The sequence below is a fragment of the Bubalus kerabau genome, chromosome 5 (genome assembly GCF_029407905.1).
Source record: "Bubalus kerabau isolate K-KA32 ecotype Philippines breed swamp buffalo chromosome 5, PCC_UOA_SB_1v2, whole genome shotgun sequence".
In the NCBI taxonomy this organism is placed as follows: domain Eukaryota; kingdom Metazoa; phylum Chordata; class Mammalia; order Artiodactyla; family Bovidae; genus Bubalus; species Bubalus kerabau.
The window spans coordinates 7,897,438-7,923,907 of NC_073628.1; the positions used below are offsets into that span (position 1 = coordinate 7,897,438).

The window sequence follows — 26,470 nt, forward strand, 5'->3', positions numbered from 1 at the left end:
GCGACCCCCGGGCAGCGTCTCAGCGGCGCGCACGCGCAGACCACGCCCAGGTCTCGGAGCGCGCCTACCTGGCGACCCGGGTGCGCAGTTGCGCGTGCGCTGAAGGCCTGGTCTGCGTGCGGCAAGAGTTGAGGCGCGGGCACGAGGGCGAGCAGGTCAGCAAGCCAGGCTTCGTGCGAGGTCGGCGCCCGCTCTTTTTAAAGAACAGATTTTAGTGGGTACCCTGGCCCAAGCCAGTTTGATGAGGCGCGAAGAACCCCTGTAAGAAAGAGCCAGGCCGCGCCTGGGAGGTCCTTGGGTCTGAGGTAACAACTGGCAGCGGCCTGTTTCTCTAGTGAAGTTGGCGCCTTTCTCTGAAGGAGATTTCGGGCCCAGTCCCCATTCCGCAGCCGCCTCCTGAGGCAGCCTTAGAAGCCCCGGGCCCCTTTGGATGCCCAGCGCAGGGCCTCGTGGTTAGGGCGGCGGCCTGGAGCTCAGGTCGGGGTAACCAGGTGAGCAGGGATGGAAGCCAGGCAGGCGCCGAACTATGTCCAGATCCCCTTCCACGGGCGAGTGAGCAGGGCGGAGGTGAAGGAACCCCAGGGACAGTTCTTGCTGCCACACCACACCCAGCACGAAGTGCTGCCTCTGGCACAGATCCAGTCTTCTAAGCCCCCCAGCTCTCCCTCGCCACAGCCTCTTAAAAAAACAAAGCTGCACACAAAAGCCATCATTCTGGTTCATAACCATCCTCTAACTCAGGCTTAGGAGTTGGCGTGAAAACATGACTTCTTTCATCGAAATATGTCTTGTCACATCATGTCTTAATGATTTGAATGAATTTCTTGTTTTCAGATGCCTGACTGAATCTAGGAAGTAAGTATCAATATTTGAGTCATAGCTCTCAGTGAGATCTCTCTGTTCAACTACTCAGGTCCTTGAATCTTGGCATCTGGGAAACGTATACTTGACCCTACGTCCTTGACTTTTCTGAACTTAATTCCTTAATCTGCAGATAGTAAACGTACCACAATATCCAACAGCCTACCTAGAACGTCTAGATATTTTGTGGGCACCTGAAGATTGAGCATATCCCAAAATGGACTCAATGATCTTCCCCTCAAAAACTTACTTTCTAAGGCTCCTTTTTTGGCGGGGGGAAGAGGTATCTTTATTTTTCAATTGTTTGTTCAAGCAGCTCACAATCCTTGTCTGGACTTCTTCTTTACCCTGTCAAGTCACCAAATCATGACTAGACGTCTTCTAAACCAGACCACTTCTCTTCATCTCCACTCTCATCACTATAAACCGGGCTATTATCAGCTTCTGCCAGGAACCACAGGAGTCTCCTAACGGAGCCTCTTTCATCTGTTCTGGTTCTGGGTTATTTCCTACATTACAATCAGAGGGATTGTTTTGATTTTTTGGTTTGTTTTTTTTTTAAACCCACAGATATGTGATCATGTCATCTCTTTATTATGCCCTTCAATGCCTTCTGATTGCTCTTTGGATAGACTTCACAGTTCATAGCCTGGCCTATGAGGAAGGCCCTCTTTCCTTCTCTATCTGTATTTTCTCCCTGGATGATCTTACTGTTCCAATAGCTTCCAATACCATCTTCAAATACCACCTAAACACTGATAACTCAAGTTTATATTTCTGTCCTGATTTCCACTCCTTGCATACCAAGAGACCACCCCCTTGACATATCCACAGGATATGTCAGGCCACAGGATATCTAACAGGCCTCTCACGCTTACCCAGAACAGAAAGAGAATGGCAATTTTTTTTTTTTTTTTTTTTTTTGGTGGCACCAGGCAGCTTATGGGATCTTAGTTCCCCTGCCCAAGATTGAACTTGGGCCCTTGGCAGTGAAAGCCCAGAGTCCTAACTGCTGGACTGCCAGAGAATTCCCTAGAATGGCAAATCTTTTTTTTCAGAATTCTTCTCCATCTCAGTAAAGGGTGTGTACCATTACCTGTCTAATAGCGTAGACCAAAATCAAGAGCCATTCTTGATTCCCACATCTAGTCCATCAGTCTAAAATACACCCCCAATCTAAGTAGTTACTGACTACTAAGGCCTCAAAGTCTGAATCTGAAGCATCTTTCTGCTGGACTGCTACAACTCTTCAGTTCATCTTTCTCTTGGCAGCCAGAGTACTGTTTCTAAAGCATAAATCAAATAATTACACTTCTTTTTAGGAGATCTGGGTTCGATCCCTAGATCAGGAAGATCCCCTGGAGAAGGGAAAGGCTACCCACTCCAGTATTCTGGCCTGGAGAATTCCATGGACTGTATAGTCTATGGTGTCACAAAGAGTCAGACACGACTGAGCAACTTTCACTTTCACTAGCATAAAATCGCAACTCTACAATGGCTGGCAGCCTTTATATGATCTGGCTCTTGCCTAGCTCTCTGACTTCATTTCTTTCTACTCAAGTCTTCATTCTCTGTGCTCCAGTCATACTGACCTTTCTGTCATTTAACTACCAATCATCACAGGGCATCTGTGCTTGGTTTTTCCTGCTTGGAATGCTTTTCCCCTTGACTTTGTTATTTCACTTTCCATTAAGGCCATAACTCAGTTTGATCTCTTCTGAAAGCCCTTCACTGGCCACACTAAAGCAGTCTCCCAGTCACTCTCTACTACAAAACCCTGTTTTATTTTCTTCATAATACTTAAACAATACTTCAAATTACATTGATTTATTTATGTGTTTATTATTGTTCTCCAAACTTCCTGAACTCTAAGCTGTTAAAGACAAAGAATCATGTCTTTCTTATTACCCGCTCTGTCATTGCTGAAAGAAATGCCTGATACATAGTAGGCTCTCAAGTGTGTGGTGACTCACTGTTTACCTTTGTAGTTTTAGTTTGTCACGCTTCTTGCCAACTGTGTGCAGAAGTACTATACTTCTCCCTCTTGAAATGACAGCAGTCTCTCTTAACTGAGGACTGTTGTACCTGCTTTTCTTGTACCTACATCAGACCCCTCACCCACTCGCCATTTGTGTCTTCCCCAACTCATACTCATCCTTCAAATATGAGTCACTTACATGAAGTTCCCTGACTTCCATTCTAGGTTAGGATTCTCTTTCATGTTCCTATGTCACCCTGTCCTTTTTTGTAGCAGTCATCATCCTTAAAATTATTTGTAAGCTCTTTTCAGGCAGTTACTGAGTTCTTATTATTCCCCACTTTATCTCCAGCACTTAAGTTTCTGGAACATAGTTGGTATGCAGATAATTGTGAACTGAATGAATAAATATTGAATGAATACAAGATCGAGATGATCAAATCAGATAAAAATTAGGAGAGCATTTAGCGTGAAGTATAAGTTAGCTGAATCTGCCCTGCCTACTTCAATAGATGTTTTTGAATCTTATGAGATAGGGATAGATGGGAAAAGCATTGTATAAACTGAAAGTGCTTTTATAAATGTAAGATTTTATTCATCAGATCCCTATGGTCTGATGATCTTTCAAAGTGCTAGATTTTGTTTCTTAGCAGTTATGCCTGATTCTGTTATATTAGAGATATACTTAGGTGGTAAAATATAAAGATATAAAGAATTGAGGCTAATATTGAGTCTAGGATAATTCATAAGGTAACTATATTCTTGACACCCTTAATTCAGTGGGACTACCTTGCTTTAGCAATACATCTGTGTTTTAGTCTTGCTCTTGATGTATGACCTTGGTCAAATTAGATGATCTCCTCATGTCAGGTTTATCTTTTTGTAAACCTAGTGAATATAATTTTTATCTTCCCAGTATCTCACCAGAATTAAAGGCAGTAAAATATTTCAGATTTCCTGTGTGAAATTTGCTCTCTTTGTATAAAAAGTAATACAGTTTTTTATTAACTTCGTTTCTTCAGAATCTGCCATTTTTTCATGCCAAGAACACAGCTGTATATTTTAGAAGCTTTCTTTTCACACTTCGTCTGTCTTCTGTCACTAAGACCCTAAGATATGTACATCAAGGACTCAAAGTTTATAGCGCAAAACTGCAAAAGACGCGTCTTTCTGTTTAGCTAAGGATATTCTCTTCACCATTTGCCCTTCTGAAAGTACTGATGCTTTTTTATCATTTTAAAATCTTTGCAGGTGCTGCTTCAGGGCAATTCACCCAGTGGTATAACCAAAAAATAAAATATCCCTCATTGCCTGCAATTTTACATCCAAATGCTTTTAGGATTCCTGGGATTAGGATTTTTAGAGTTCTGCAGTGAATTCAGTGTGATATGAATGCTAATAGGTTGATCTTCATGTGGTGGTTTAGTCACTAAGTCGTGTCTGACTCTTGCGACCCCTTGGACTGTAGCCTGCCAGGCTTTTCTGTCCATGGGATTCTCGAGGCAAGAATACCGGAGTGGGTTGCCATTTTCTTCTCCAAGGATCTTCATGTAACAAGCCACAACTATTGGGCAGGGTGGTGAGATGAGATACCATTCTATTGCTTTTTCCAAGTAAGGAGCACAGTCCCAGACCTATTGACCAAAGATAATTCTTCCATTAGCTCTTAGGATGGTTAAAATGAAAGTGGAAGAGACATTTAGGTGTAAAGAGTAACTTAAGAAGTTCACTTAATCTCCTTTCTGCCCTATTGAGTTGTTCACTAAGGCCTTTTGATTTCATTTCAGGACACCTTCCTATCCCTCTGTTAGAAGATTTAGTTACTTCTCCCCTCCCAAACAAAACAAAACAAAATCTGACACAGTTCCAGTTGCAAATATATTTCTGAATAAATGCCAGTGGTGTTTTAAAGATTGTGTCTTACCAGAAAGAGTAGGTAGAAGTCTAATGGGAAAGAATGACATCAGTAGGCATAGAAGTATCTTGGGTAGTCTTAGATCAGCTCCTCTTGTCCTATATCTTAACTCTTGGATTTGTTTTGCTTTTAAAACAGCTATTCTTTATTGAATAACCTATGCATAGAGCACTGCAATAAGCAATTATACATGCATTATTTCATTAATCATCCTAGTCACCCTGCAAGGTGAGGAAATTGAGAATAGTTCCTTTTGAAAATAGAGCTCAAAGACAAACAAATGTGAAAGAAACCCTTTATATCCCAAGATATAATCCTAAGAAGCTCTAATCCAGAAATGCTGCACTTTGGCTTGATGTCTTTGTACCCAAATTGAGGATGCTATCCAGATTTATGCGATTGACCAGGGTTATAGTTTAATAAAATGATCAGGTGATGTGTTATGGAAAATGTATCAGCCAAAGGATTCAACAATCTTGGGGGCTAATCCTGGTTCCATACTGAGTTATGTGACCTATAGCAGTCATTTCCTTCTTTGATGAATTCACTTCCTTTGAAATGAAGGGCACTTCAGCTATAGGCAAGCATGAATCTCATTGGAAATATAGGTTTTCAGAGAGTTTGGATCTATTTCAGCAAAGGCAGGCAGACTTTTGAAACTAGCCAAGGACTTCTGAAGGTAGAAGGAGAAGCCAAGCTTCTGTCCTCAGCCTCAGTTCTAAAACTTGGATGTTGGATTCATAGCATGAGTGGGATTTCCCTGTTTTGTCTTTTGGCCCAAACTCATTAGTGGTCACAGAGCCTGTTATGTTAGACCTGCTCATAAATGTATTTTTAATGAATGCTTATGAAAGCTCTTATTAACTCTGCGGAGGGTTTTCCCATCAAGTATCACCAGATATATTTAATGCTGGTACTTCTGTATGATCTTCTCCTTCAGCTTCAGTAGTCATATCATTATCTTCATATTGCATTCAGCACTGATTCAAGTTATGTGCATTGACCCAAATGTTTCTTTATGTGAGGCAAATTACTAAAACCTTAAAAAAATCTTTCCCTTTCTAACATCAGTGCCTATATGTCATTTAAATCTATTATTGGGGAATTTCAAGGAAAGAGTCTTAATTGAGATTTGTCAGATTGTGTACTGATATTAAAGCTAAACACTTCTCTTGAGTTTGCTTTTCTAGTAAAGCATTAAGAGAGAAACTTCAAATCTATCAAAAGAGCTAATGTTAATATAATTAACCAGCGTTTATGAAGTGCTTTTTACAGCATTATTTCATTTAATCCTCACAGAAATTTCAGGGATAAGTGTATTCCCCTTTTAGAGATGTAGAAATTGAGAAATGAAAAGGCTAAGTGACTTGATTCGGGTCGAATGACTGTTAAGAGGCAGAGCTAGAACTCAAGCCTTCGTCCTCCAATTACAAATCCTGTGTCTTTCCCACTATCCCATATTGCCTATAACTTCTCTTCTTTTGTTTTAAAGGCATCATGTTTTATGATCACCTAAATTGGCTGCGAGTCCGACCTTTCATCTGTAAGGTCACCAACTTAATGCTGTGTTCTTGGGACACAGTGTCACCATGACTGCAGTCCTCATGTTGGAAAATAACCTTGTGAATCTTTGAACCACTGCTACTATGTGGTTGTTTGGGATTATGCTGTCTAATCTTTATTTTCGAATTGAGTAATTAGTGTGTGGTGTTTGTTTCTGAAGCAGGCAGGCAGCAATTAACAGGAACAGGCCCCAGCTAGAAGAGGATTGTTTTTACTTCTCTCAGCCAGCCAGCCAGCTATAGCACAGCACATGAAGTTTCCTCTTTGGATTGTCATTTCCAGCAAATGTTCTTCATTTCCTTTGCTCTGATGGCCCCAGTCCTCAGTCTGTGGTGACTGCATTTTAGAAGAACCCTCTGAATAATGAAGGGCTCAGTGTTTGTGGCAGCAAACCTAAGTCTCATCAGGTGGTCCCTGCCTATTTGGTAAAGTCGTCTAGCACCAAAAACACTATCAAATCTAGCATGGGTTCTTGCCATGCCGAGGGCATGGAGAATGTGCAAGTTTTTCTCAGGAAGTGAATAGTATTTCCCCTCTGGTAACTCTGCAGTTGGCACCAACTATTTCTTTTCACTTTTGAGTGCAATTCTAGTCTAAATAGTCTCAGGTTTTGGCTCCAGCCTCCTGTCATTCTAATCCCAAGCAGCCAAGATCGGACACTGGGATATCTCTTTACTGGCAGCCCCACACTTGAACTTTGGAAATTGTGGGGAATGCCATTCTTTGGGCACATAGATCTTCCAACTGTACATATTAGAGTTCTCCCTGCTGAGTAGGCATGGAATCAGGGTAATATGGAGGAAAGAATAATGAAAATAGTTCTTTATGTGTGTATAATATGTTAATACTTGCAAAATGATTTTATAGTCATTATCTTGTTTTGTTTTGTTTTTGCTTTCTAATAACCCCAGGAAGCAGCATGGAAAAGTGGTTAAGACCATCAGGTCTCCATTAACACTGCCTCAATTTGAATTCCAATTCCAAAATCCATAGCCATAGAAAACTTACTTCATCTCTCAGTGCTTCAATTTCCTCATCTATCATATTTAGACTACTTACTTCATACGCTTTTTGTGAGAATTAAGTAAGATCTATATATAAGGTACTTAGAATAGGGTATGACAAAAAATTGTTGTTAGTTGTTATACACATAAGTTGTTATTATTGTATAAATAATAAAACCAAGGCCTAGAAAAGCTATGTAGGAATAATGGAACTGAGATTAAAACATAAATTATTCTTACTTTGTGCTTGTCCTGTCTACCTCAGCTCAGCTGCCTCAGAAATCAATACCTTGCATTGTATATGGGTAGATTTGATCCTAGAAACTCTGGACCTTTTACTCTCATTATTTATTATTTAAACTTCCATATGAAGAGACAGAAAGTACAAGGCTTATTATCTCTACTTTACAAATAAAAAGAGGCATAGAAAAGTCCTCTGAGCGCATACCAAGTGCTCTCTTGGAGTAGAGGAGGCATGCCATACTTCGTTTTCCATTTCTTCTTCTGAGTTTCCCACAGAGAGGCCCTTAAGTGAGTAGAGATTCTGGAATAGGAAAAGTAAAACTAGTAAGTGCTAGGAGAGTAGGGGGCACTATTGTGGCGCAGGGTCCTCTCATAAGTGGTGAAGAAGAATAGTTGAGAGGTGGGGAAGATAAGGCACTTCTTGGCAAGACTTTAAAACATTAGTGTACATCCTTATTTACTGCATTGGCTGTAGCAGGAAGGTGTGCTAATTCCTAAACGTCACAGAAAATTAACAGCAGAGGTGTTCCCAATTGCCTCTTACTGGTGCATCCTTTGAACTGTTTCATTATTTGATTTGAGCCCTCTTCACATTGGCCTAGGTTCCAGAGAAAATGGGGGCAAGGGATGAGAACAGATGCAAGAGATATTTGGGAGATAGATTTAATCCTAACAAACACCCTGTTATCATCAGATGTTAGTATCATTAGTCTCATGGAAAAGAAGTAATTTGTACAAGGTCATAAGGTAAACAGCAAAACTTTAACTTAGGTCTTCTGACTTCAAGTATAAAGATTATCTCAGAATATCATATATCCTCCCCATGCAGGTGGGGAAATGATCCAGGTAATTAATATTAGAACTGAGCCTGGGACATAGGCAGTGATACTGAGAACTGGACATTATACTGATGAAGAGATGCTACAGATTGGGCAGGCTTTATTTCCATACATAAGGAACCATATTTAGCTTTTTCGTAATTCTTTAATACTTCTATTTTATTTAGGTTACTGTTTGGAAGCAATGGGTTTAAAACCTTTCACCTACCCATTTCCAGAGACGAGATTTCTTCATGCAGGACCCAACGTGTATAAATTCAAAATTAGATATGGCAACAGCATCAGGTAATTTTAAAACTAGGGGGGTAGCCTTTACAAACACAGGTTAATACATTCCCACAGGTCATTCCTTCTCTGCCTTCACCAAGTCCAGGAGACTGGCTGAAGCAGCACCTTGTAGCTCTCTTTTCCAGGTATTTTATGTTCTATATATTTATTATTCATATAAGTTTTTAAATTAGTAATAGCATACCTTTGGGGCAGTGGTTCTCAAATTATCTCAGGACCCCTTTGCACTCTTAAAATTGAGGCTTCCAAAGAGTTTTTGATTAAATGAGTCATACTTGTCAATATTTATCATATAAAATCAAAAGAACAATTTCAAGTAATTACTTATTAATTTAAAAATACTACAACATTTTATTTAAAATAGCCATATTTTTAAAAATTAATAAGAAGATTGGCATTGTTTATATTCCTGAGACTACCCCAGGAATGCAAGGATAGTTGAGTATACAAAAATCAATCAATATAATGCACCACATTAATAGAAAGAAGAGAAAAAAGACCACATGACCCTCTCAATGGATGCAGAAAAGGCATTTGACCAAATCTAGCACCCTTTCATGATAAAAATACTCAAACTAGAAATAGAAGGGAGCTTCCTCAATATAAAGTCTATATATGAAAAACCCAAGCTAACAACATACTCCGGAGAAGGCAATGGCAACCCACTCCAGTACTCTTGCCTGGAAAATCCCATGGACGGAGGGGCCTGGTGGGCTGCAGTCCATGGGGTCGCTAGGAGTTGGACACGACTGAGCGACTTCACTTTCACTTTTCACTTTCATGCATTGGAGAAGGAAAGGGCAACCCACTCCAGTGTTCTTGCCTGGAGAATCCCAGGGACGGGGGAGCCTGGTGGGCTGCCGTATATGGGGTCGCACAGAGTCGGACACGACTGAAGCGACTTAGCAGCTGCAGCAACAACATACTCAGTGGTGAAAAACTTAATCTTTTTCCTTAAGATCAGGAACAAGATAAGGATGCCCACTTTCATCACTTCTGTTCATCATGGTACTAGAGTTCTAGCCGGAGCAATTAGTCAAGAAAAAAAAATGCATACATATTGGAAAGGAAGAAGTGAAACTTTCTCTGTTTGCAGATGATGTGATTTTTTTTTTTTTTCTTTTTTGGCTGCACCACATGGCTTGTGAGATCTTAGTTCCACAACCAGGGATTGAACTTGAGCTTTTGGCAGCGAAAGCATGGAGTCCTAACGACTAGACTGCCAGGGAATTCCTGGCATGATCTTATATGTGGAAAAACCTAAAAAATCCACACAAACCAACAAAAAACTGTTAAACCTTATCAATGAATTCAGCAAAGTTATACTAAATCAACATCAGTTGATTTGTATACACTAGCAGTAAACTAGTAGTAATTTCTGAAAAGAAAATTAAGAAAACAATTTTTCTTACAATAGTATCAAAAAGAAAAAAATTCTTAGCAATAAATTCAACCAATGAGGTACAAGACTTGCACACTGAAAACTAAAAAATATTTCTGAGAGAAAGGAGACCTAAATAGAAAGACCTCTATGGGAATTCCATGGTGATCTAGTGGTTAGGACCCAGAATTCCACTGTCAGAGCTGGATTTAATCCCTGGTCAGGGAATTTAAGATTCCACAAGCCATGCAGAGAGGCCAAAATAATTAATTAATTAATTAGAAAGATATCTGTGTTCATGGATTGGAAGACTTAATATTGTTAAGATGGGAATTCCCTGGCAATCCAGTGATTGGGACTCTGTGCTTTCACTGCCAGGGGCAGGGGTTTGATCCCTGGTTAGGGAACTGTTAATAAGATCCTGCATGCCCTGTGGTGCAGCCAAATATACACATTGTTAAGATGAAAACAGTACTCAAGCAATCAGCAGATTCAATGTAATCCCTAGCAAAATCCCAATGGCACTTTTTTTTGCAAATGTACAAACCCAACCTAAAATTCATATGGAATTTCAAGGGATCCCAAATAGCCAAAACAATCTTGGAAAAGAACAGATTTGAAGTACTCATACTTGCCAATTAAAAAACTTCCTACAAAACTATAAGTAATCAAAAAGTGTGGTACTGCATAAGGACAGACTATAAACCAATAAATAGTATAGAATTGAGAGCCCAGAAATAAAACCTCACTAACATCTATGGTCAACTGATTTTTGACTAGAATGCCAAGAGCATTCAATGGGAAAGAACAGTTTCTTTAACAAATGGTTCTGGGAAAACTGGATATCCACATGCAGAAGAATAAAGTTGGACCCTTATCTTACACAATATACTACAGTTAACTAAAAATGGATCAAAGATGTAAATAAGAGCTAAAACTAAAACTCTTAGAATAAAACATAGGGGCAAATCTTTATGACTTTGGATTTGGCAGTGGTTTCTTAAATACAACACCAAACACACAGGCCTCAAAAGAAACGAGATAAATTGCACTTAGTTGATTTTATAAAATTTATATGTCTAAGAACCCTACTAACAGAGTGAAAAGGAAAACCACAGATGAGAAAAGATATTTGCAAATCATGTATCTGATAAGAGTTTAATATCCAGAACATATAAAGAACTACAACTCAACAACAAAAAGATAAGCAATCCAATTGAAAATGGACAAAGGACTTGAATAGACATTCTCTAAAGAAGATATACAAATGGCCAGTAAGCACATGAAAAAATGCTCAATATCCTTAGTCACTAGGAAAATGCAAATCAAAATTGCAATGATATACCACTTCACACCTACTAGGATAGCTATAATTAAAAAACAAAACAACAGTTGTTGACAAGGATGTGGAGAAATGGGAACTTTCATACATTGCTGGTGGGAATGTAAAATGGTGCAGATACTATGGAAACTGGTTTAGCAGTTCCTCAAAGAGTTAAAATTACCATGAAGAAATGAAGTTGCTCAGTCGTGACCGACTCTTTGTGACCCCATGGACTGTAGCCAACCAGGCTCCATCCATGAGATTTTCCAGGCAAGAATACTGGAGTGAGTTGCCATTTCCTTCTCCAGAGGATCTTCCCGACTCAGGGAAGACACTTTACCATCTGAGCCACCAGGGAAGCCCTTACCATATGACTATATTACCATATGACCCAGCAGTTTCATTCCTAGGTATATGCCAGTCACAACAGGGCAAATCTTGTATGATTCTGCTTATATGAAATATTAAAATAGGAAAACTCATAGAGACAGGCTGGGTAAAGGGAAGAATGTGGAGTTATTGTTTAAAGAGCACAATGTTTCAGTTTGTGGAAATAAGTTTTAGAAATAAGGTAGTGCTGACTGCAAGCCATGGTTTTGAATACAATATTGTATGGAAAAACCTGAACAAAATTTTTGGCCAACCCATTAATTAATGCCACTGAATTATATACTTAAAAATAGTTAAAATGGAAAAGTTGAGGTTATATGTATTTTAGCACAACTTTTAAATGTATAATATTAATTTAAAAATAATGATATACCTATTAAGTTTTAATATATTTTTATTAAAAATAACTATATACTCCAGTATTTTTGCCTGGAGAATCCCATGGACAGAGGAGCCTGGCAAGCTACAGTCCGTGGAGTGGCAAAAGAGTCAAACACAACTTTGTAACTAAACCATATTTTCTAAAGCAAAAAATTAATGGGAGGATTGACATCACATTAAATTTCTGCAAATCTCATTAATGTCTGGCTTAATAAAAAAAACTGCTAGATTATCGTATTTGCTTTTACATTTAATCTGTCGTGAATTTTTTCTTTTGGTTGAATTACATGAAAAACTCAGCTGTACATATATATGTAGCGTTACATATATTTTCCAACAAAGGTCCATATAGTCAAAGGTATGGTTTTTCCAGTAGTCATGTATAGATGTGAGAGTTGGACCACAGAGAAGGCTGAGCACCGAAGAATTGATGCTTTCAAACCACAGTGCTGGATAAGACTCTTGAGAGTCCCTTGGACAGCAAGGAGATCAAACTAGTCAATCCTAAAGGAAATCAACTCTGAATATTTATTGGAAGGACTGATGCTGAAGCCAAAGCTCTAATCCTTTGGCCACCTGATGTCAAGAGCCAACTCATTGGAGAAGATCCCGATGCTGGGAAAGATTGAGGGCAGGAGGAGAAGGAGCAACAGAGGTGGTTGGACGGCATCATTGACTCTGTGGACATGGGTTTGAGCAAACTCCAGGAGATGGTGAAGGACAGGGAAGCCGGCATGCTGCAGTCCATGGGGTTGCAAAGAGTTGGACACTACTGATCAACTGAACAACAAATGTTTGTAGTAGGGAAAGGTAGGAATATATTAATAGTCTTCTCAGATCATTGTGGATAATCTTCTTTGGCCCTGCGTCAAAACTTGACAAATAAAAGTTGTTTATTTTGTTTCTTTTTACATTTTAATTATTTTTTTAAATTAAAAAAATTGGTTGTTTTTTTTTTGGCTGCACAGCACAACTTGTGGGATCTCTCACGCCACAGTAGTAAAAGTGCCGAGTCCTAACCACTAGACAACCAGGAAACTCAGTTTCATTTTTTAAAAATATAGTAGTTCTTTAAAGGTTAGTTGCAATGTGGAATCTGAAATTATATCACTGTACTTTCTGATCTCTGCAACATTAAAATCCATTGGTCTATCTTGTTCTTTGAAAGCTGATCTATCTTTTACCTAGAATGATTTTGTAACCTGGAGTGTTTCTATGGTCGCTTGGAAAATATTGTTTCACTTGCAGATTGTTCAAATGTCAACACACTTCATTATACAGTATCAAAAAACATATTTGCTAATATCACTACCAATCTTATCAGAAAAATGGCCAAGTATTTGGAAGTTGTCAACCCTACAGTGGTGGATAAAAGTTTTCCAAAATTCAAAATTTTACTTGAAATCCAAAAATTTATCCTTAACAACAAATACTGTCAGTTTTATTGATAAGCTCACTGTTCGCTTTTGAGAAAATGTCTGTCACATTCCCAAGTCTGAATAAGCACCATCGTTTATCTGTCAGCTGACCAGTCAAATAAAATATGAAAAAGCATGTGGTTCAGTTTGCAACTTAAACAGTTGTGCAGGCACTTCTCAAGAGAACCATCATCTTCTGGTATGCCGCAGAAACGCTTTATCCATACTTCCTGTTTTATCACAGAATATATTAAAATCCATTATTTGGGGGGTGAGATTTATAGAATTATTAAGGCCTTACTTCTTCCTCTAACGTATTAAATGGAATTGAATTTTTTTTCCTGTGTGGTTGCAAAGATGGCTACAATTGCTAGTACAGTTTAGTGCAACTGACTAGATCTGTGCCAAGGCACCAGCATTTTGACCACCACAGATTTTGCACTATGATACAAATGTCAATATAGTGAGAAAGGCAAATAATATCTTAGTATTATTATGAAACTAATTTTGCCCTTGGAGACTCCTTGAAAGGGTCTTGAGGACCCCCGGAGGTCCGCAGATTGCACTTGTACTACTGGTCTAATCAGTTATTAACTTTAGCGGTGGAAATGCCAGGTCCTGGCGGGGTATGGAGAAGATACTCTGGTACAGCCTGTACCAGTTTTCAGTCTGCACCGCCTGGTGAGCTCTTCTTCCCTTGAGCACTGGGTCAGCACACGCAATTGTCATTTAGTTATGTTCCCTTAGCTCATTGGAAATGTCATTTTTACTAGGGTCTGTTGTCTCCAGAGCTTTTCTTCTTGGCTCACTTACTTCTTGTCTGTTTACCTTCTAGAGGGGAAGAAGTAGAAAACAAGGAAGTCATCGTCCAGGAGCTGGAGGTAGGGAAAGAAGCAGACAACTTCTGGGAATGTAGTTTTTTAAGCTGAGGATGCATTCCTATTTAGATTTTAGTTGTTTCCTTCAAACTGAGTCACGATCTCCGCTTGATTACTTGACTTCTCCCTGCCACATTTCCTCTGCAGAGAAAGGTTACTGTTTTTCCAGGGGAATTAAAGCCTATACTCTTTCTCAATTTTCCTAGTTGAAGTGTCAGCACCTTTGAGGCTAAGAATGATTTTGTTTCCACTAGAGTTCCCAGCCATGGGCAGCTGTCTTTTGTGGCGGCTGGCATAGAGAAAGCATCCAGAGGACTGCCGCCTTCCAGGGCTCTGGGAAACCTCACTATCCCAACCACTGCCTGGTACTTGACGTTCAGGAAACTCAACTGTAAATACACAGACAAGGCTGCTGTGTCTTCATTTTAATTGGAAACATTTGCATCTGCTATATTTCCTCTTCATTTTCATTCCTTTCCTACCCAACTCTAATGGCTTTAAATTCTCCCACGAGAAGAAGACAAAGAAGGTGGACAAATTTGTAAACTGGTGAAAGCATTGGACAAGGAATTAGAGTTCTGGAGGCTGGCCCCAGTTTCTAGTCCTGGCTGAACCGCTAAGAAATGTGTGAGCCTTAGCAAATCACTTATCTCTCTGGGTCTTATTTGCCTCATTCATAACATGAGAGTTTTAAACTAGTGTATTCTTTTCTAACTTCATGACTGAGTGATCTATGACTGTTGTGATTTATAAAGACATATGCTGCCACATTTCAAAGAATTTGAATATAATTACATACACAAATGCAAAACTGTGAAACCAAAAAGTTGAGTCAAAGCCTTAAAGGTACTCTTTAGCTATGTGTTGAAAAATACATTAGGATCTTTGAGGACCTCAGAGGCATCATTATAAATAGCAATTATTTTAACATAGGACCATGACAGTTTTCTGCTTATTTTAATTATGAGTAAAGCAAAATTTATTTCACTTTGCTTCACTTAATATGGGCAGAGAAAAGCTCAAGGCAGTAAAGTATTGCAAACATGGTTTTTAGAACCAGTGAAACCTGGATTTGAACTCTAGTTCTGCCTTCACAGTACAATTTTTGGGAAATTTGTCTTCCTTATCTGAGTCTGTTTCCTTACCTGTCAGTAAGATTGATAAATAATATCGGTTTTCAGGATTGTAGTAAGGATTAGAAATATGCAGTTCTTGCTGCACAATAGTTCATCTAATGGTAGCTAGAGAACACCTATATGCATTTATAATCATATAAAAATGTGTTTTTTTAAACATTTATTGATTTATTTGGCTGCACGGGTCTCAGTTGCAGGATCTTTGGTCTTTGTTGAAGCATGCGAACTCTTTGTCACAGCATGCAGAATCTAGTTCCCTAACCAGGGATCAAAACCAGGCCTCCTGCAATAGGAGTGTGGAGTCTTAGCCACTGGACCACCAGGGAATTCCCTAAAACTTTTTGAAGTGCTTTTTATATGTTCTTTTTTTTTTACTCTCATTAGTTTTGAAGCAGAAGTTATCCTTTGTCATTCACTTAGAAAACATATATTGATAAGCAGTTTAGCCCAATGGTTAGGAGTGTAAGCTCTGGAGCCCCACTGCCTGGGTTTGTGTCTTAACTCCATCATTACTAGCTGTGTAGCCTTCCATAAATCACTGTACCTCTCTCTGTCTTAGTTTCCTCAGCGGTAAAATGAGGATAATAGAAATCTTTTATCTTAAAGGGTTCTTGAGTAGTGGTGAGTGCTCAGTCATGTCAGACTCTTTGCCCATATACTAATAAGCATAGGTTAATTAGAGACTAAATAATTAAGATTTAAAGACAGTAGAAGAAAAGGTTTGACATAAACAAAAGCAAAATAAGTACATATAAATAAATACCAATATTATTCATTGGGGCTTTCCTGGTGGCTCAGATGGTAAAGAATCTGCCTGTAATGGGGTTCAATCCCTGGCTTGAGAAGATCCCCTGGAGAAGGGAATGGCTACCCACTCCAGTATTCTTGCCTGGAGAATTTCATGGACAGAGGAGCCTGGCTGCAGTCCATAGGGTCATAGAAAGTCCAGCAGAACTGAGCAACAAATCCAGGATCTATTTGTTGAGGACCTGTTATGCTTCATCCACTATGGTAGAGAAGGGATGCTAAGACAAATCAGGTATGTATTCTCCTTCAAGAAGATTTCTTAGTAAAGAAAATAAAAATATGTACATGGAGGGAATTCTCTGGCAATCCAGTGGTTAGGACTCAGCACTTTCACTGCCGGGCCAGAGTTCAGTCTCTGGTCAGGGAATTCAGATTTCACAAGCCTGGAGGCACAGAAGGGGGAAAAAGATGCATGGAATATAGTGAAGTCCCAAGGCTAACTACTGTGAAATTTGAGACCTGTAGTTAATTCAACTTGGGAAATTAGGGAAAATTTTGTGGAGGAGATGGCTTTTGAGTTGTGCCATAAAAGAATAAGTGGAATTTAGTCATATGATGATGGACTAAAAGGGTATTGCAGGCCAGAGCAGAGAAGTGGAGAAGTGGAAGGTATATTCAGGGAACAGCAAGTAGTTGGACTCTAAAAGAGTATAGGGTATGTGAAGAACAGCGATAGAGATAAGTTGATAGACTGGCTGAAATTAGTATTAAAGTTATTTCACATTTTTTTTTTCAGGATTCTATTCGTGCGGTCTTAGGAAACCTGGATAATTTACAGCCATTTGCTACAGAACACTTTATTGTATTTCCCTGTATCCTTTCTTTCCTGGGGGGAATGAACTGCAATTCACACTGTAGATTCAAGTGGAAGCAGCAAACCCGTGCGGTTTGGAGGGTAGGTCACGGAAAGGAGATGGAGTCTTTCCTCTAAAATAATACTCAGGGATTCATACTGGCTACATCCTCAGTCCTTAGCACATCCCAGATAAAAGCAAATGGGAAAGAGTGTCCCATCTGAAGTTCAAACATGGGGAAGCTGTCTTGGTCCCTTATCCATTTGTTTTCACTCTGTACGTGGAGATGAAATGCTTTCATGAAAATCTGTCACCAGGTAAGTAGAACGATGAAAGTGTAGGTGGAGGAGAAGGAAAAGGGGGCGGTTGAACATCCATGGGTTAGCAGTGCTGAATGTGGTGAAACAGCCAGATTGAGCCCCCACACTGACACTGCAGAAGTCAGGAGCATGTCCTCCAAGCTAGACTGCCCGGTTCCAATCTTGGTGGATTTGCCACTTAGGAGTGTGTGACCTTAGATAAATTACTCAGTCTTCGTATGTCTCCTTTGTGAAATGGTGAAAACTAATAATAGTCATTGAGTTGTTGAAAATATTAAATGTGTACTGGGAAATGGAAAGTACAGTGTGACTTAGGGTAATAACTCAATGAAAAATAACCTATGATATAAATAATTCCTTCCATTTTAGAGTATTTAATGACTTTCACTAAGTAATATCTTAAACATATCTCCCAATTTTTAATCTCTGGGGGCCATTGTTATTTTTACAAATAGAGGGACAAGGAGACACCTACCAGTTTGATTTGGAAAAAAAAAAGTACAAAGGCATTATCTCAAAATACCTCAATTCATTTGTCACTGATGCCATAAGTTCTACCTTTTTTCTTTCATAATAGGTATCATCCCCTTTTAAGTGACTTATTGTTACAATATTATCTGTGTCAGACTTTTTAGATGACACAGTGGAGTCAAGTCATCTCTCACCACGTCATCTCCACATGACTTGTAGATGACAATAAAATAAGGGAGGAAAAAAGTTTGGAGACACAGTATTTCTTGGAAAACTGATAACCAGGTGAAAGGGAAAAGGGCACACACCAAAGTTTTATCTAGGACCAGTTCTAAGAAGTCAATGAAGAAACAGCCTTGCTTCATTATGATATTCAAATTTCCTATTGTAGGAAAATCAATGAACAGCAGTCCTCTTGGGTTGGTAAGTTTGCCTTTTCTTTATGAAATGAAAATTGCCTTTATTGCCTCTTATTATCTCATGTTTTGCTCTTGACTCCTCTTTTTTGCCCCTTGGTTGTTGCCCAGGTCCAATAAGGATTGTATACTTGAGAATTTTTTATCTTCTTGGCTAGATTTCTGAGACTTTGTCTATCCTTACTTACAAAGCTGATGTTAAAAGCTGCCTTTGGCAATTTATAGATGGGCAGTTCTCTTCACTGTGCCCTCATGTGAGCAACTCTGGAAAAGGAAAAGTCTCAGGAATCTGGTTCTTCTCTGAAGGTCCTGGCAGAGAGGAAAACAGCAGAAGCCGTGCTGAAGAAACGAAAACGCAGAGAAGTGCCCAGTTCCCCAGCCAGGCCAGGGCTGGACAGGTCAGTGGTGTTGAGTGAGGCACTAAACCCTGCATTCTAGTTAGGCCTTGCCCTCTGTTGGGGTAAGTCACTCTCTGTCTCAGGGCTTCATTCATAGCTGCTTATTCAGGTGGGTAGACTAAGGGAAGGAAGCAAGTTGGTATTTGCAATGTAGTTTGCAAATCTACTTCCTCAGCAAAGTAGAATTTTTCTGTTCATTATCCTCAGTGAGGACTGAGGGAATTCCCTGGTGGTCCAGTGGTTAGGACTCTGAGCTTCCACTGCAGGGGCCACAGGTTCCATCCCTGGTTAGGGAACTAAGATCTTGGTGACTCAGGGGTAAAAAATCCGCCTGCCAATGCAGGAGACTCAGGTCTGATCCCTGGGTCGGGAAGATCCCCTGAAGAAGGAAATGGCAACCCACTCCAGTGCTCTTGCCTGGGAAATTCCATGGATAGAGGAGGCTGGCAGGCTGCAGTCCATGGGGTCTCAAAGAGTTGGACAGGACTGAGCAACTAAACAACAAGCCGAGCAGTGCAGCCAAAAAACAGAAAGAAAAAAGAAAAGACACTCACGAGGCATAAGATATGAAGTCCCACAGTATTATACATGAACATAGAGAAAGCCTCAAAAGAGTGAGAACGAATAAAATATAATCTTATTTTATGCAGTGAGTAGTATATTTTTGTGCCTGCTCTCAGTTTTCTGGCAGGTGTGGGTGGTTGTGTCTGCTGCTTGCGGAGCCTGTGCAGCTTTTGGAACTCTACCTTAAGAGGTAGTACAGGCCGAAACATAGATGTCTGTAAGAGGGTATGCCTCAATTACTGGCTTAGGTGCTGCAAATTACAGGGAGTGTTGAGCACAACTCTTAACATGTTGAAGTTACTATTGTAGGGGCTACTTATTTCTTCTTTTGATTCTCTGTCAGGGACAGAATGAGTCAGTAAGACAATTCAGTTTTTCATATTAGCACCCACAGAGAGATGCTGGAATAATCCAAGGTGTGGTTTGCTCCCCAACCCAAAGTGCTTTCAACTCAGGTTCACAGAAAGCAAGTGTTCTTTTCCTGATATTATGTGGGCACCAAGACATACAAGGGCAGTGGGGATGTATGGGGCTGTGAGGGTGGGCCATGCAGGAGCTGACCCTTACACTGTCCAAATGCACGTGTCAGTGAAGAGGTGGGAAATTCCTCCTCCAGACAGGTGGGATGTGAGGGTGCTTGGAGGTATGAAGCTTTGCTTGGTTCTGTTTGACTGAATTTTTCACGGAGAAGGGGCCTCATGTCTTCCCTTTCTCTGTGTTTTGATGCCCAACCAAGTATTTCAAAATCCTGCTGTCAATCACATTTTCCCTTTCTCAACCCCTAGATCCCTAAGTGTCTCAAATTGTGATTCTGCTGTGAATTAAACAGCACCCAAAGAGAATTTGGCCACACAATTTATTCTGTAGGCCAGGAGTGGCATAAAAATAGCCAACCTGCTGAAATATTCATCTGGGACACTTTTGCTTGAATGTGATGATGTTGCCACTGCCAGTAATGTTTCTTGGGCTTTTTTTCCTCCCACTTTAGGGCTGAGATGGGGACTTCCAGTCAAGGGCTCAGCAAAAAGAAGCCCCCTATGGAAACCAGGAGGGTATGCACCAAAATGGAGACTTCAAGACTCTTGGCTATTTCTGTTTGGTTACGAGTCAGGATTCCTATTACCAGCACATCTTGGTCCTAAGTACAGACTGAATTCATTGCACTCATTCTCAGGTTTCCCTGTCTGCAGAACAACTTTCAGCCATCCACCCTTGCCACAGCCTGTCCTAAACGTAGCTGCATAATACACACATCGATGAATCCTTTTGTTAAAAAGCCTTCTCTTAGCTTAAAGAGCTGCTTTTTTATACTCTGCAGTCGAAAAAGAAAATAGGTCTGTTGAGTTGAGGTGAAATCCAGTGTAGAATTTTTTTTTCGAAAGCTTTTTGCCCTCATCTGCACTGGAGTCTGAGTCTGGGAACATCTAATTTTTACAGACAAAATAGGTTTGTATCAGCACAGGATACTGGTAAAAGAAAACTTCATTTAGAGCAGTGATGGGTCGGCCTCAATAATACTTGATTCATTTTGTGAGGTCTGTTCTCCATTTAGATATTCATACATCTGCTACTCCTCAATTTTAGGGCCTCTTTTCCATAATAATCCCTAAAATAATGCCCTTTTTCCTTGAAATAGCTGTTATTTGTGACGTTTCTTACTTCTCCACCATAGCTCCAAAGCAGCTCTGACCTTTATTTCCTAGCTCACCTCCCTCACCTTCCCAGGATCCAAAACATGATCAGTTATTGAGTAAACATTTACATATTCATTCATTCAGCAAACATTTATTGAGTATCTACTGTGTGCCAAGTACTAGCAAGCACACTGTCCCCCAGAAGTGCTGAAAGTATAAAGCTGGGCAGACAATTGATGATAAATGTGCTATGAACAGGAATAAAGGAAGCCCAGGGGACAAAGGGACCACAAAGGAGAACCTCACTGAGACCAAGTGGATGTGAGAGAGAGTTCCCAGAGTAGCTCAGGGTAGCGCCAAGCACTTAGGCCAAGTGGAAAGAGTGTAAGAGTACAGTACTTTTGGTGACCTACTGGAGAGGTCAGCACAGGCTTCATCCTAAAAGGTCTTAAAGCCACCTTCAGGATCACAGGAATTCCCTAAAACATTTTTAAGCAGAAAACTGATTTTCATTTCTAAACATTTCCGTCCCCTGTTTGCCAGGCATTGTGTTAGGTGCTGGAGTGCACACAAACATATAAAATCTAGTTTTTTTCCAGGAGTTTACCATTTAGCTGGAGTAGAGTGAACCCGTAAAGATGAAGACCTCTGCCTCTGTAGGCAGGGGCAGGGTGCAGAGCCATGTTGTTACACCCATGGCCAGCTGGCCCATGCAGTGATCTTAGCAGATGGTTTCCCTCTGTACTCTCATCCTTTCAAGAGGGAAGAAGAAGAATTTAGAAAGTACAAGAAGAGTACATGAAGCTCTGAAGAACAAAGACACTTTACACAACCAAGATAATTACTATTAAAGGAACACTTCCCTCACTCTCTACCCTTTGTACCTTCCTATTCTTAGTCTGACGCATCATCTCCCTCAAGAACCCACAGTTTCTTAACTCAACATAATTACCTTGTCAACCTGATACTGGGTTAGAAAAAAACTCTGAGGAAAAAAGAAAAGGAATATGTTTATTGATTTTGACTCAAAGCCCAAATGATCTCCATTGTAGACCCTGTTCTCAGAGAGCAGACGTCTCTTAAATTAACATGATCACAGTGACTCTTAGTGCAAGTCACTAAGAGCTGGAAGAATCGAACATGCTCCTTTGGTCCGGTGCTTAATATCTTCGCTCCCCTTTGGGGGAAGTTAAGGTGTAGAAACACAGTCAGTATGGATTGTGCACATCTGTACACATAGGGAGCCTGTGCAGGGAAAGCTTAGAAGAATACAACACGTACCTGAATAAGGTCTCTGTTTCATCAGAGGTGTTTAGGGAGAATGGATAAGAAGGGCAGACTCATTACTTTTGTTACTTCAGCTCCCAGATCTAGAGATCCAGACTTTAAAAGGATAAAAAAATGGAAGAGAGCAGATGAGTGGTCCAGAAGGGAAATAGACTGCCGTGCATGTAGCTTTCTTTTCTGCCTCTGCTTGCTTGACCTGCACTTCCAAGCAGAGGTGACCCTGAACATACAGGGGACAGCTTTGCATCAGGTTTTCAGGGTATTATTGTGGCTGGATGTCCTGGATGGTACCCTCAGTTTTATTTCAGGCTATAATGTTTTTCCTCTCTTACAACATTTGCCTGAGGAAACCTCTGTCAAGATTTCAGGAGAGCACAAAGGCTGTCTTACCATGGAAATTTCCACTGGTTCAGAGATGGGCTGTACCTCTGCCCCAGGGCCTTTGCGCTTCTGGTCCCCACTTCCAACCTTAGTAGATGCTTTCCTTAGGGCCAATGCAGCAGGATTTAAATTGCAAACCGTAGTTTCCTTAAGTTCATGAGAATCTTTCCCTCAAGCTAGAAATCATATCTAGGGCCTCTAGTTTCCCCTCCACCCTATATAGAAGAAGAGAGAGGTAGTCTCCTTCTGCCCAAGAGATCTTTTCACTTTTATAGGGGTATGACTTAGGTGGCTGCCCATGTGGTCTGGGATTTAAGGGTTTGTGGAAAAGGTTACCAGCAATATCAGCTCATGCTTAGCTTGGAGGACCTGTCCTCCCTTTCCTGGCATTGCTGTGCCTCTGCCCGCTTGATACACCCTAACAGTCGGCAGCCGCTTGCTACAGAATTCTTCACCAGCAAAATGGCTCAAGAACTCCCCAGCACTGCTGGGTAGTCAAGCCTCAGGTTTTGCCTCAATGAGGGAAGTGACCAGTTGGCAGTGATTCCCAGAAAGAAATATATAAACAGTGTTTCTGACTATCTAGGAGTCTCAGAGAATATTATAGGCTTGGAACCAGGCTATAGAGTGTCCTCTTCAAAGTACAAAGGAAGGTCTATAGGGCAGTAGCACAGGGAGTAATAAGATTGCGTTGTAGTGTGCTGGCTGCTTATGCCACAGTCATGTTTCTGCTGGCTCTAGCCACATTGATCATATTTACATGTTAATGGCAACGTGCTCTTGTACATCATGTCCTTGTCTGGAATGCCCTGCTCTCTTTGACTCCTTGATGCTGTCCATCGAGGCCCCATTTAAATAACACTTCCCCTGTGAAGTCTTCCTTGTCTAACCACTACCCACTCTCTTCACATCCTTCTCAGCAACCACAGCACTCTATATAGACTGATAGGGTAGTCTTATCACACTGACTTATAGTACTTAGTTTATATGTCAGTTTTACCACATAGATTATACTTTTCTCCAAGGTAAAATAAAGGTCCTCCTGATTTCTGGAAACTTGAAATTCTGTCCTTGGCAATAGCTGGTACTCAGAAACATGGAATGGTAAGGTACACCCAGCTTGGTTTGTTCTTGTCTGTTAAACATTATGATTTTAGAAGGACAGTGTTTGGGAAGCTGATATGGGAAAAGGACAGAAAAATAGAACCTGCCTGGTCAGTCAGGAGCCAGACCCCAGCACTGATGTGAAATCTCTTCACCAGCAAATAGCATTCAGACCCCCAAGCTGGAAAAGAGTAAAGTTTAAGACTTTTCTTGGTCTTTTAATCAGAACAGAGAAAGAAAAATCCAGCAAGAATGCCAGAAGACCCCAGCATTTGATGTCACCGATGTCCAGGACCAGGGTAGGTTCTGGTCTCCTCTAATAAGCATCCTGTCCTCTTTAGTGCCCTGATGAGCAAAGCAGCATAGAGCTCTTTGAGTCTGGGCACACTCAGTGGGCGATGTGCCTTGCTCCCGTGGAGGTGCTTGTTGCCCATTCAGTCTGGGGGCATGCTCTTGGGTAATAGGAGCCCCTGCAGTAAAATCCCAGGGACGGCAGAGCCTGGTGGACTGCCATCTCTGGGGTCGCACAGAGTCGGACACGACTGAAGCGACTTAGCAGCAGCAGCAGCAGCAGTTCCCAAATGGAGTGAAAGAGGCAATGCAAGTTCTTCTTGTGCTTCTGATAGCAAAACTGGTGCTCCCACAGTTTCAGAACATTCCATGTAAGTTTTACAGAAAAGTTGGGAGGGATATGCTTTGCTTTTCTATCCCAGAGAACAATCTTTGGGAAGCTGTCTCTCTTCCTCTTCTCTTTGGGGCATTAGTGTTAATATGGAAGGTGCAGATGGTGCTCGGCAGGGGCTGGGATTGCATGTCAAGGTGTCGCCCTTTCGGCTTGTTGATCTTTCACTCAGCATGAGAATTCAGTATGGATACAGTTATCACAGATGCAGGCACATGAGCAAAGTGAGTTCTCCAACAAGTTGTCAGTCCATGTGTGGACACACCAGCTACGGTAGGTGTCTAGGATTTGAGCAGTGTAAAAAATCTCGACCTGACTTTGAAAATACTCCAAGGTCAGAATAGCCTCGTACTGAGCTGGGATGAAATTGAGAAGATCAGAGCAAACAATGCCCCTGGCTTCACTTATCCTGGTTTGAGGCTGCCCTTGGCTCATGCTCGGTGTCCTGCCTTCTCCTGCTCACATACAAGTAGCCCTTTCCCTGCCTGAGTGTTTCCCTTGCAGATTCTAAGTGGGAGGACAGCCTGGTAGGGAAGACTATCCCACCATCGCAGCAAAACAATCCACCTGCAGCTGAGGGACCCACAGAGCTGGGAACCAGTGGCTTCTTCGGGTTTCTGACGTAAGACAGACTTCTCTCCTGCCATTAAACTTAGCCTCATTGAATCTCTCAGGGAAAGAAGACTAGAAAAGAAAGTGGATTACCCTTATAAATCGCTATTTTGTGCAGAACAAATGATGGAAATGAGATAGAGCTTTAGGGTCCTAACTAACCTACCCCACCCTGGTGTGCCCAGCATTGATCTGATATCCCAAATGTTACTTGGACAACAACTATTCTTATTGTGTTTGGGTTATTCAGTTGATTTCGTTACTAAAATAGTTCCATTCTTCTCTCTGAACCTAGGCTCTGTCTTCAGAGTCCTTTTTGCAGAGTACAAAACAAATCCCTTCATCTATCTAGAGCTCAGCCATCCCATTGCTATTGTTCTTTATTTATACCTCCAGAGTATAATTTAACTTGGGTACCTTTTCAAATGCTGTTTCAGACTTGAATTTCCAATCAGTGGTCTCAGAGCAGAAATGCCCTAGCTAATAATAGAGCCTTAATGGGACCTGGGAGAGGGGAACTGGACCTCTGGAGTCTCAACCTGCTCTGCTCTCCTTCTGCAGCTCTCTCTTCCCGTTTAGGTATTTCTTCAGAAAGAGCAGCCAGTGAGCCTCCTAAATGCAGCAATGGGAGGGGCAGTGACCCTTCCCACTCCACTCTCTGCTTATGACGCGCCAGTCGTGGAGAACGAAAGCCCCAGACTCCCTGAGTCCTCTTGTGGGTTTGTCTTGTCATTTGCCTCTTTACAAAGGAGTGTCCTCACCCAATTTAAATCACTAAGAATGTAAGTTTCTAAAATGCTCTAGTCTGAGAATTTTACTGCCCAATGGGCCAGTTGGGTCTTTCATCTCTAGCACTTTGATTTCTAATGACAATAAATTATTTATGAAGACTTAATCACTGAATTTTAGTGGGGGTAGAGAGAGAGCAAACTCTTATCTTTTTCTCAAGATAGAGGGATCCAGTTGTTAACAGAACACTTTGGGTAGGTGGAGTCTGTACCTGACCTCAAATCCTCAACTCTCCTGGCCGGGTTAGAGAATGTCCATGTCCTGAGCCCTGCTGCCCCTCAAGAAATCATGTCTTGTCAGTTCACCCCATTTGGCCCCAAAATACAGTCTCTTCGTAGATAAATTCTTCTCATCTAGCTACTCCTTTGGCTTTTGACAGTAATGCAGACCAGTTTACTGGATTAACTTGAAGTTAGTGTAGGTTAGAGGCATTTTTTAACTGCAGAGATGACCAGCATTAGAATAGGCCACTTGGTAAGGTAATGAGCCCTTGTCACTCCTACTCTTTGAACAGAGCTGATTATCTGTCATGCTGGAAGTGTCTCATGGTAAATGGAAAAGTTAGGGCTGGACTGCTAAAGGGGTCTCTTGGAGACCCCTTGTTCTGATACC

The 26,470-nt window shown here is 40.9% G+C and overlaps 1 protein-coding gene across 3 annotated transcripts; it reads left to right on the forward strand.

Annotated features, from left to right (window-relative positions):
* MAJIN (membrane anchored junction protein) lies at positions 1-25,964 on the forward strand. 3 transcript variants are annotated; one of them, XM_055580869.1, is made up of 11 exons: positions 1-155; positions 8,571-8,688; positions 14,421-14,466; positions 17,143-17,218; positions 17,392-17,517; positions 18,383-18,414; positions 18,714-18,805; positions 20,358-20,421; positions 24,002-24,074; positions 24,962-25,079; positions 25,631-25,964. In XM_055580869.1, exons 2-11 carry the CDS (start codon positions 8,588-8,590, stop codon positions 25,674-25,676), a joined length of 774 nt encoding a protein of 257 aa, XP_055436844.1. In that variant the 5' UTR covers positions 1-155; positions 8,571-8,587; the 3' UTR covers positions 25,677-25,964. The 3 variants fall into 3 exon arrangements, with proteins under 3 accessions (XP_055436844.1, XP_055436845.1, XP_055436846.1); XM_055580870.1 differs by lacking the exon at positions 1-155 and adding an exon at positions 193-305; XM_055580871.1 differs by lacking the exon at positions 1-155 and adding an exon at positions 365-491.
* Positions 25,965-26,470: the final 506 nt, after the last annotated feature.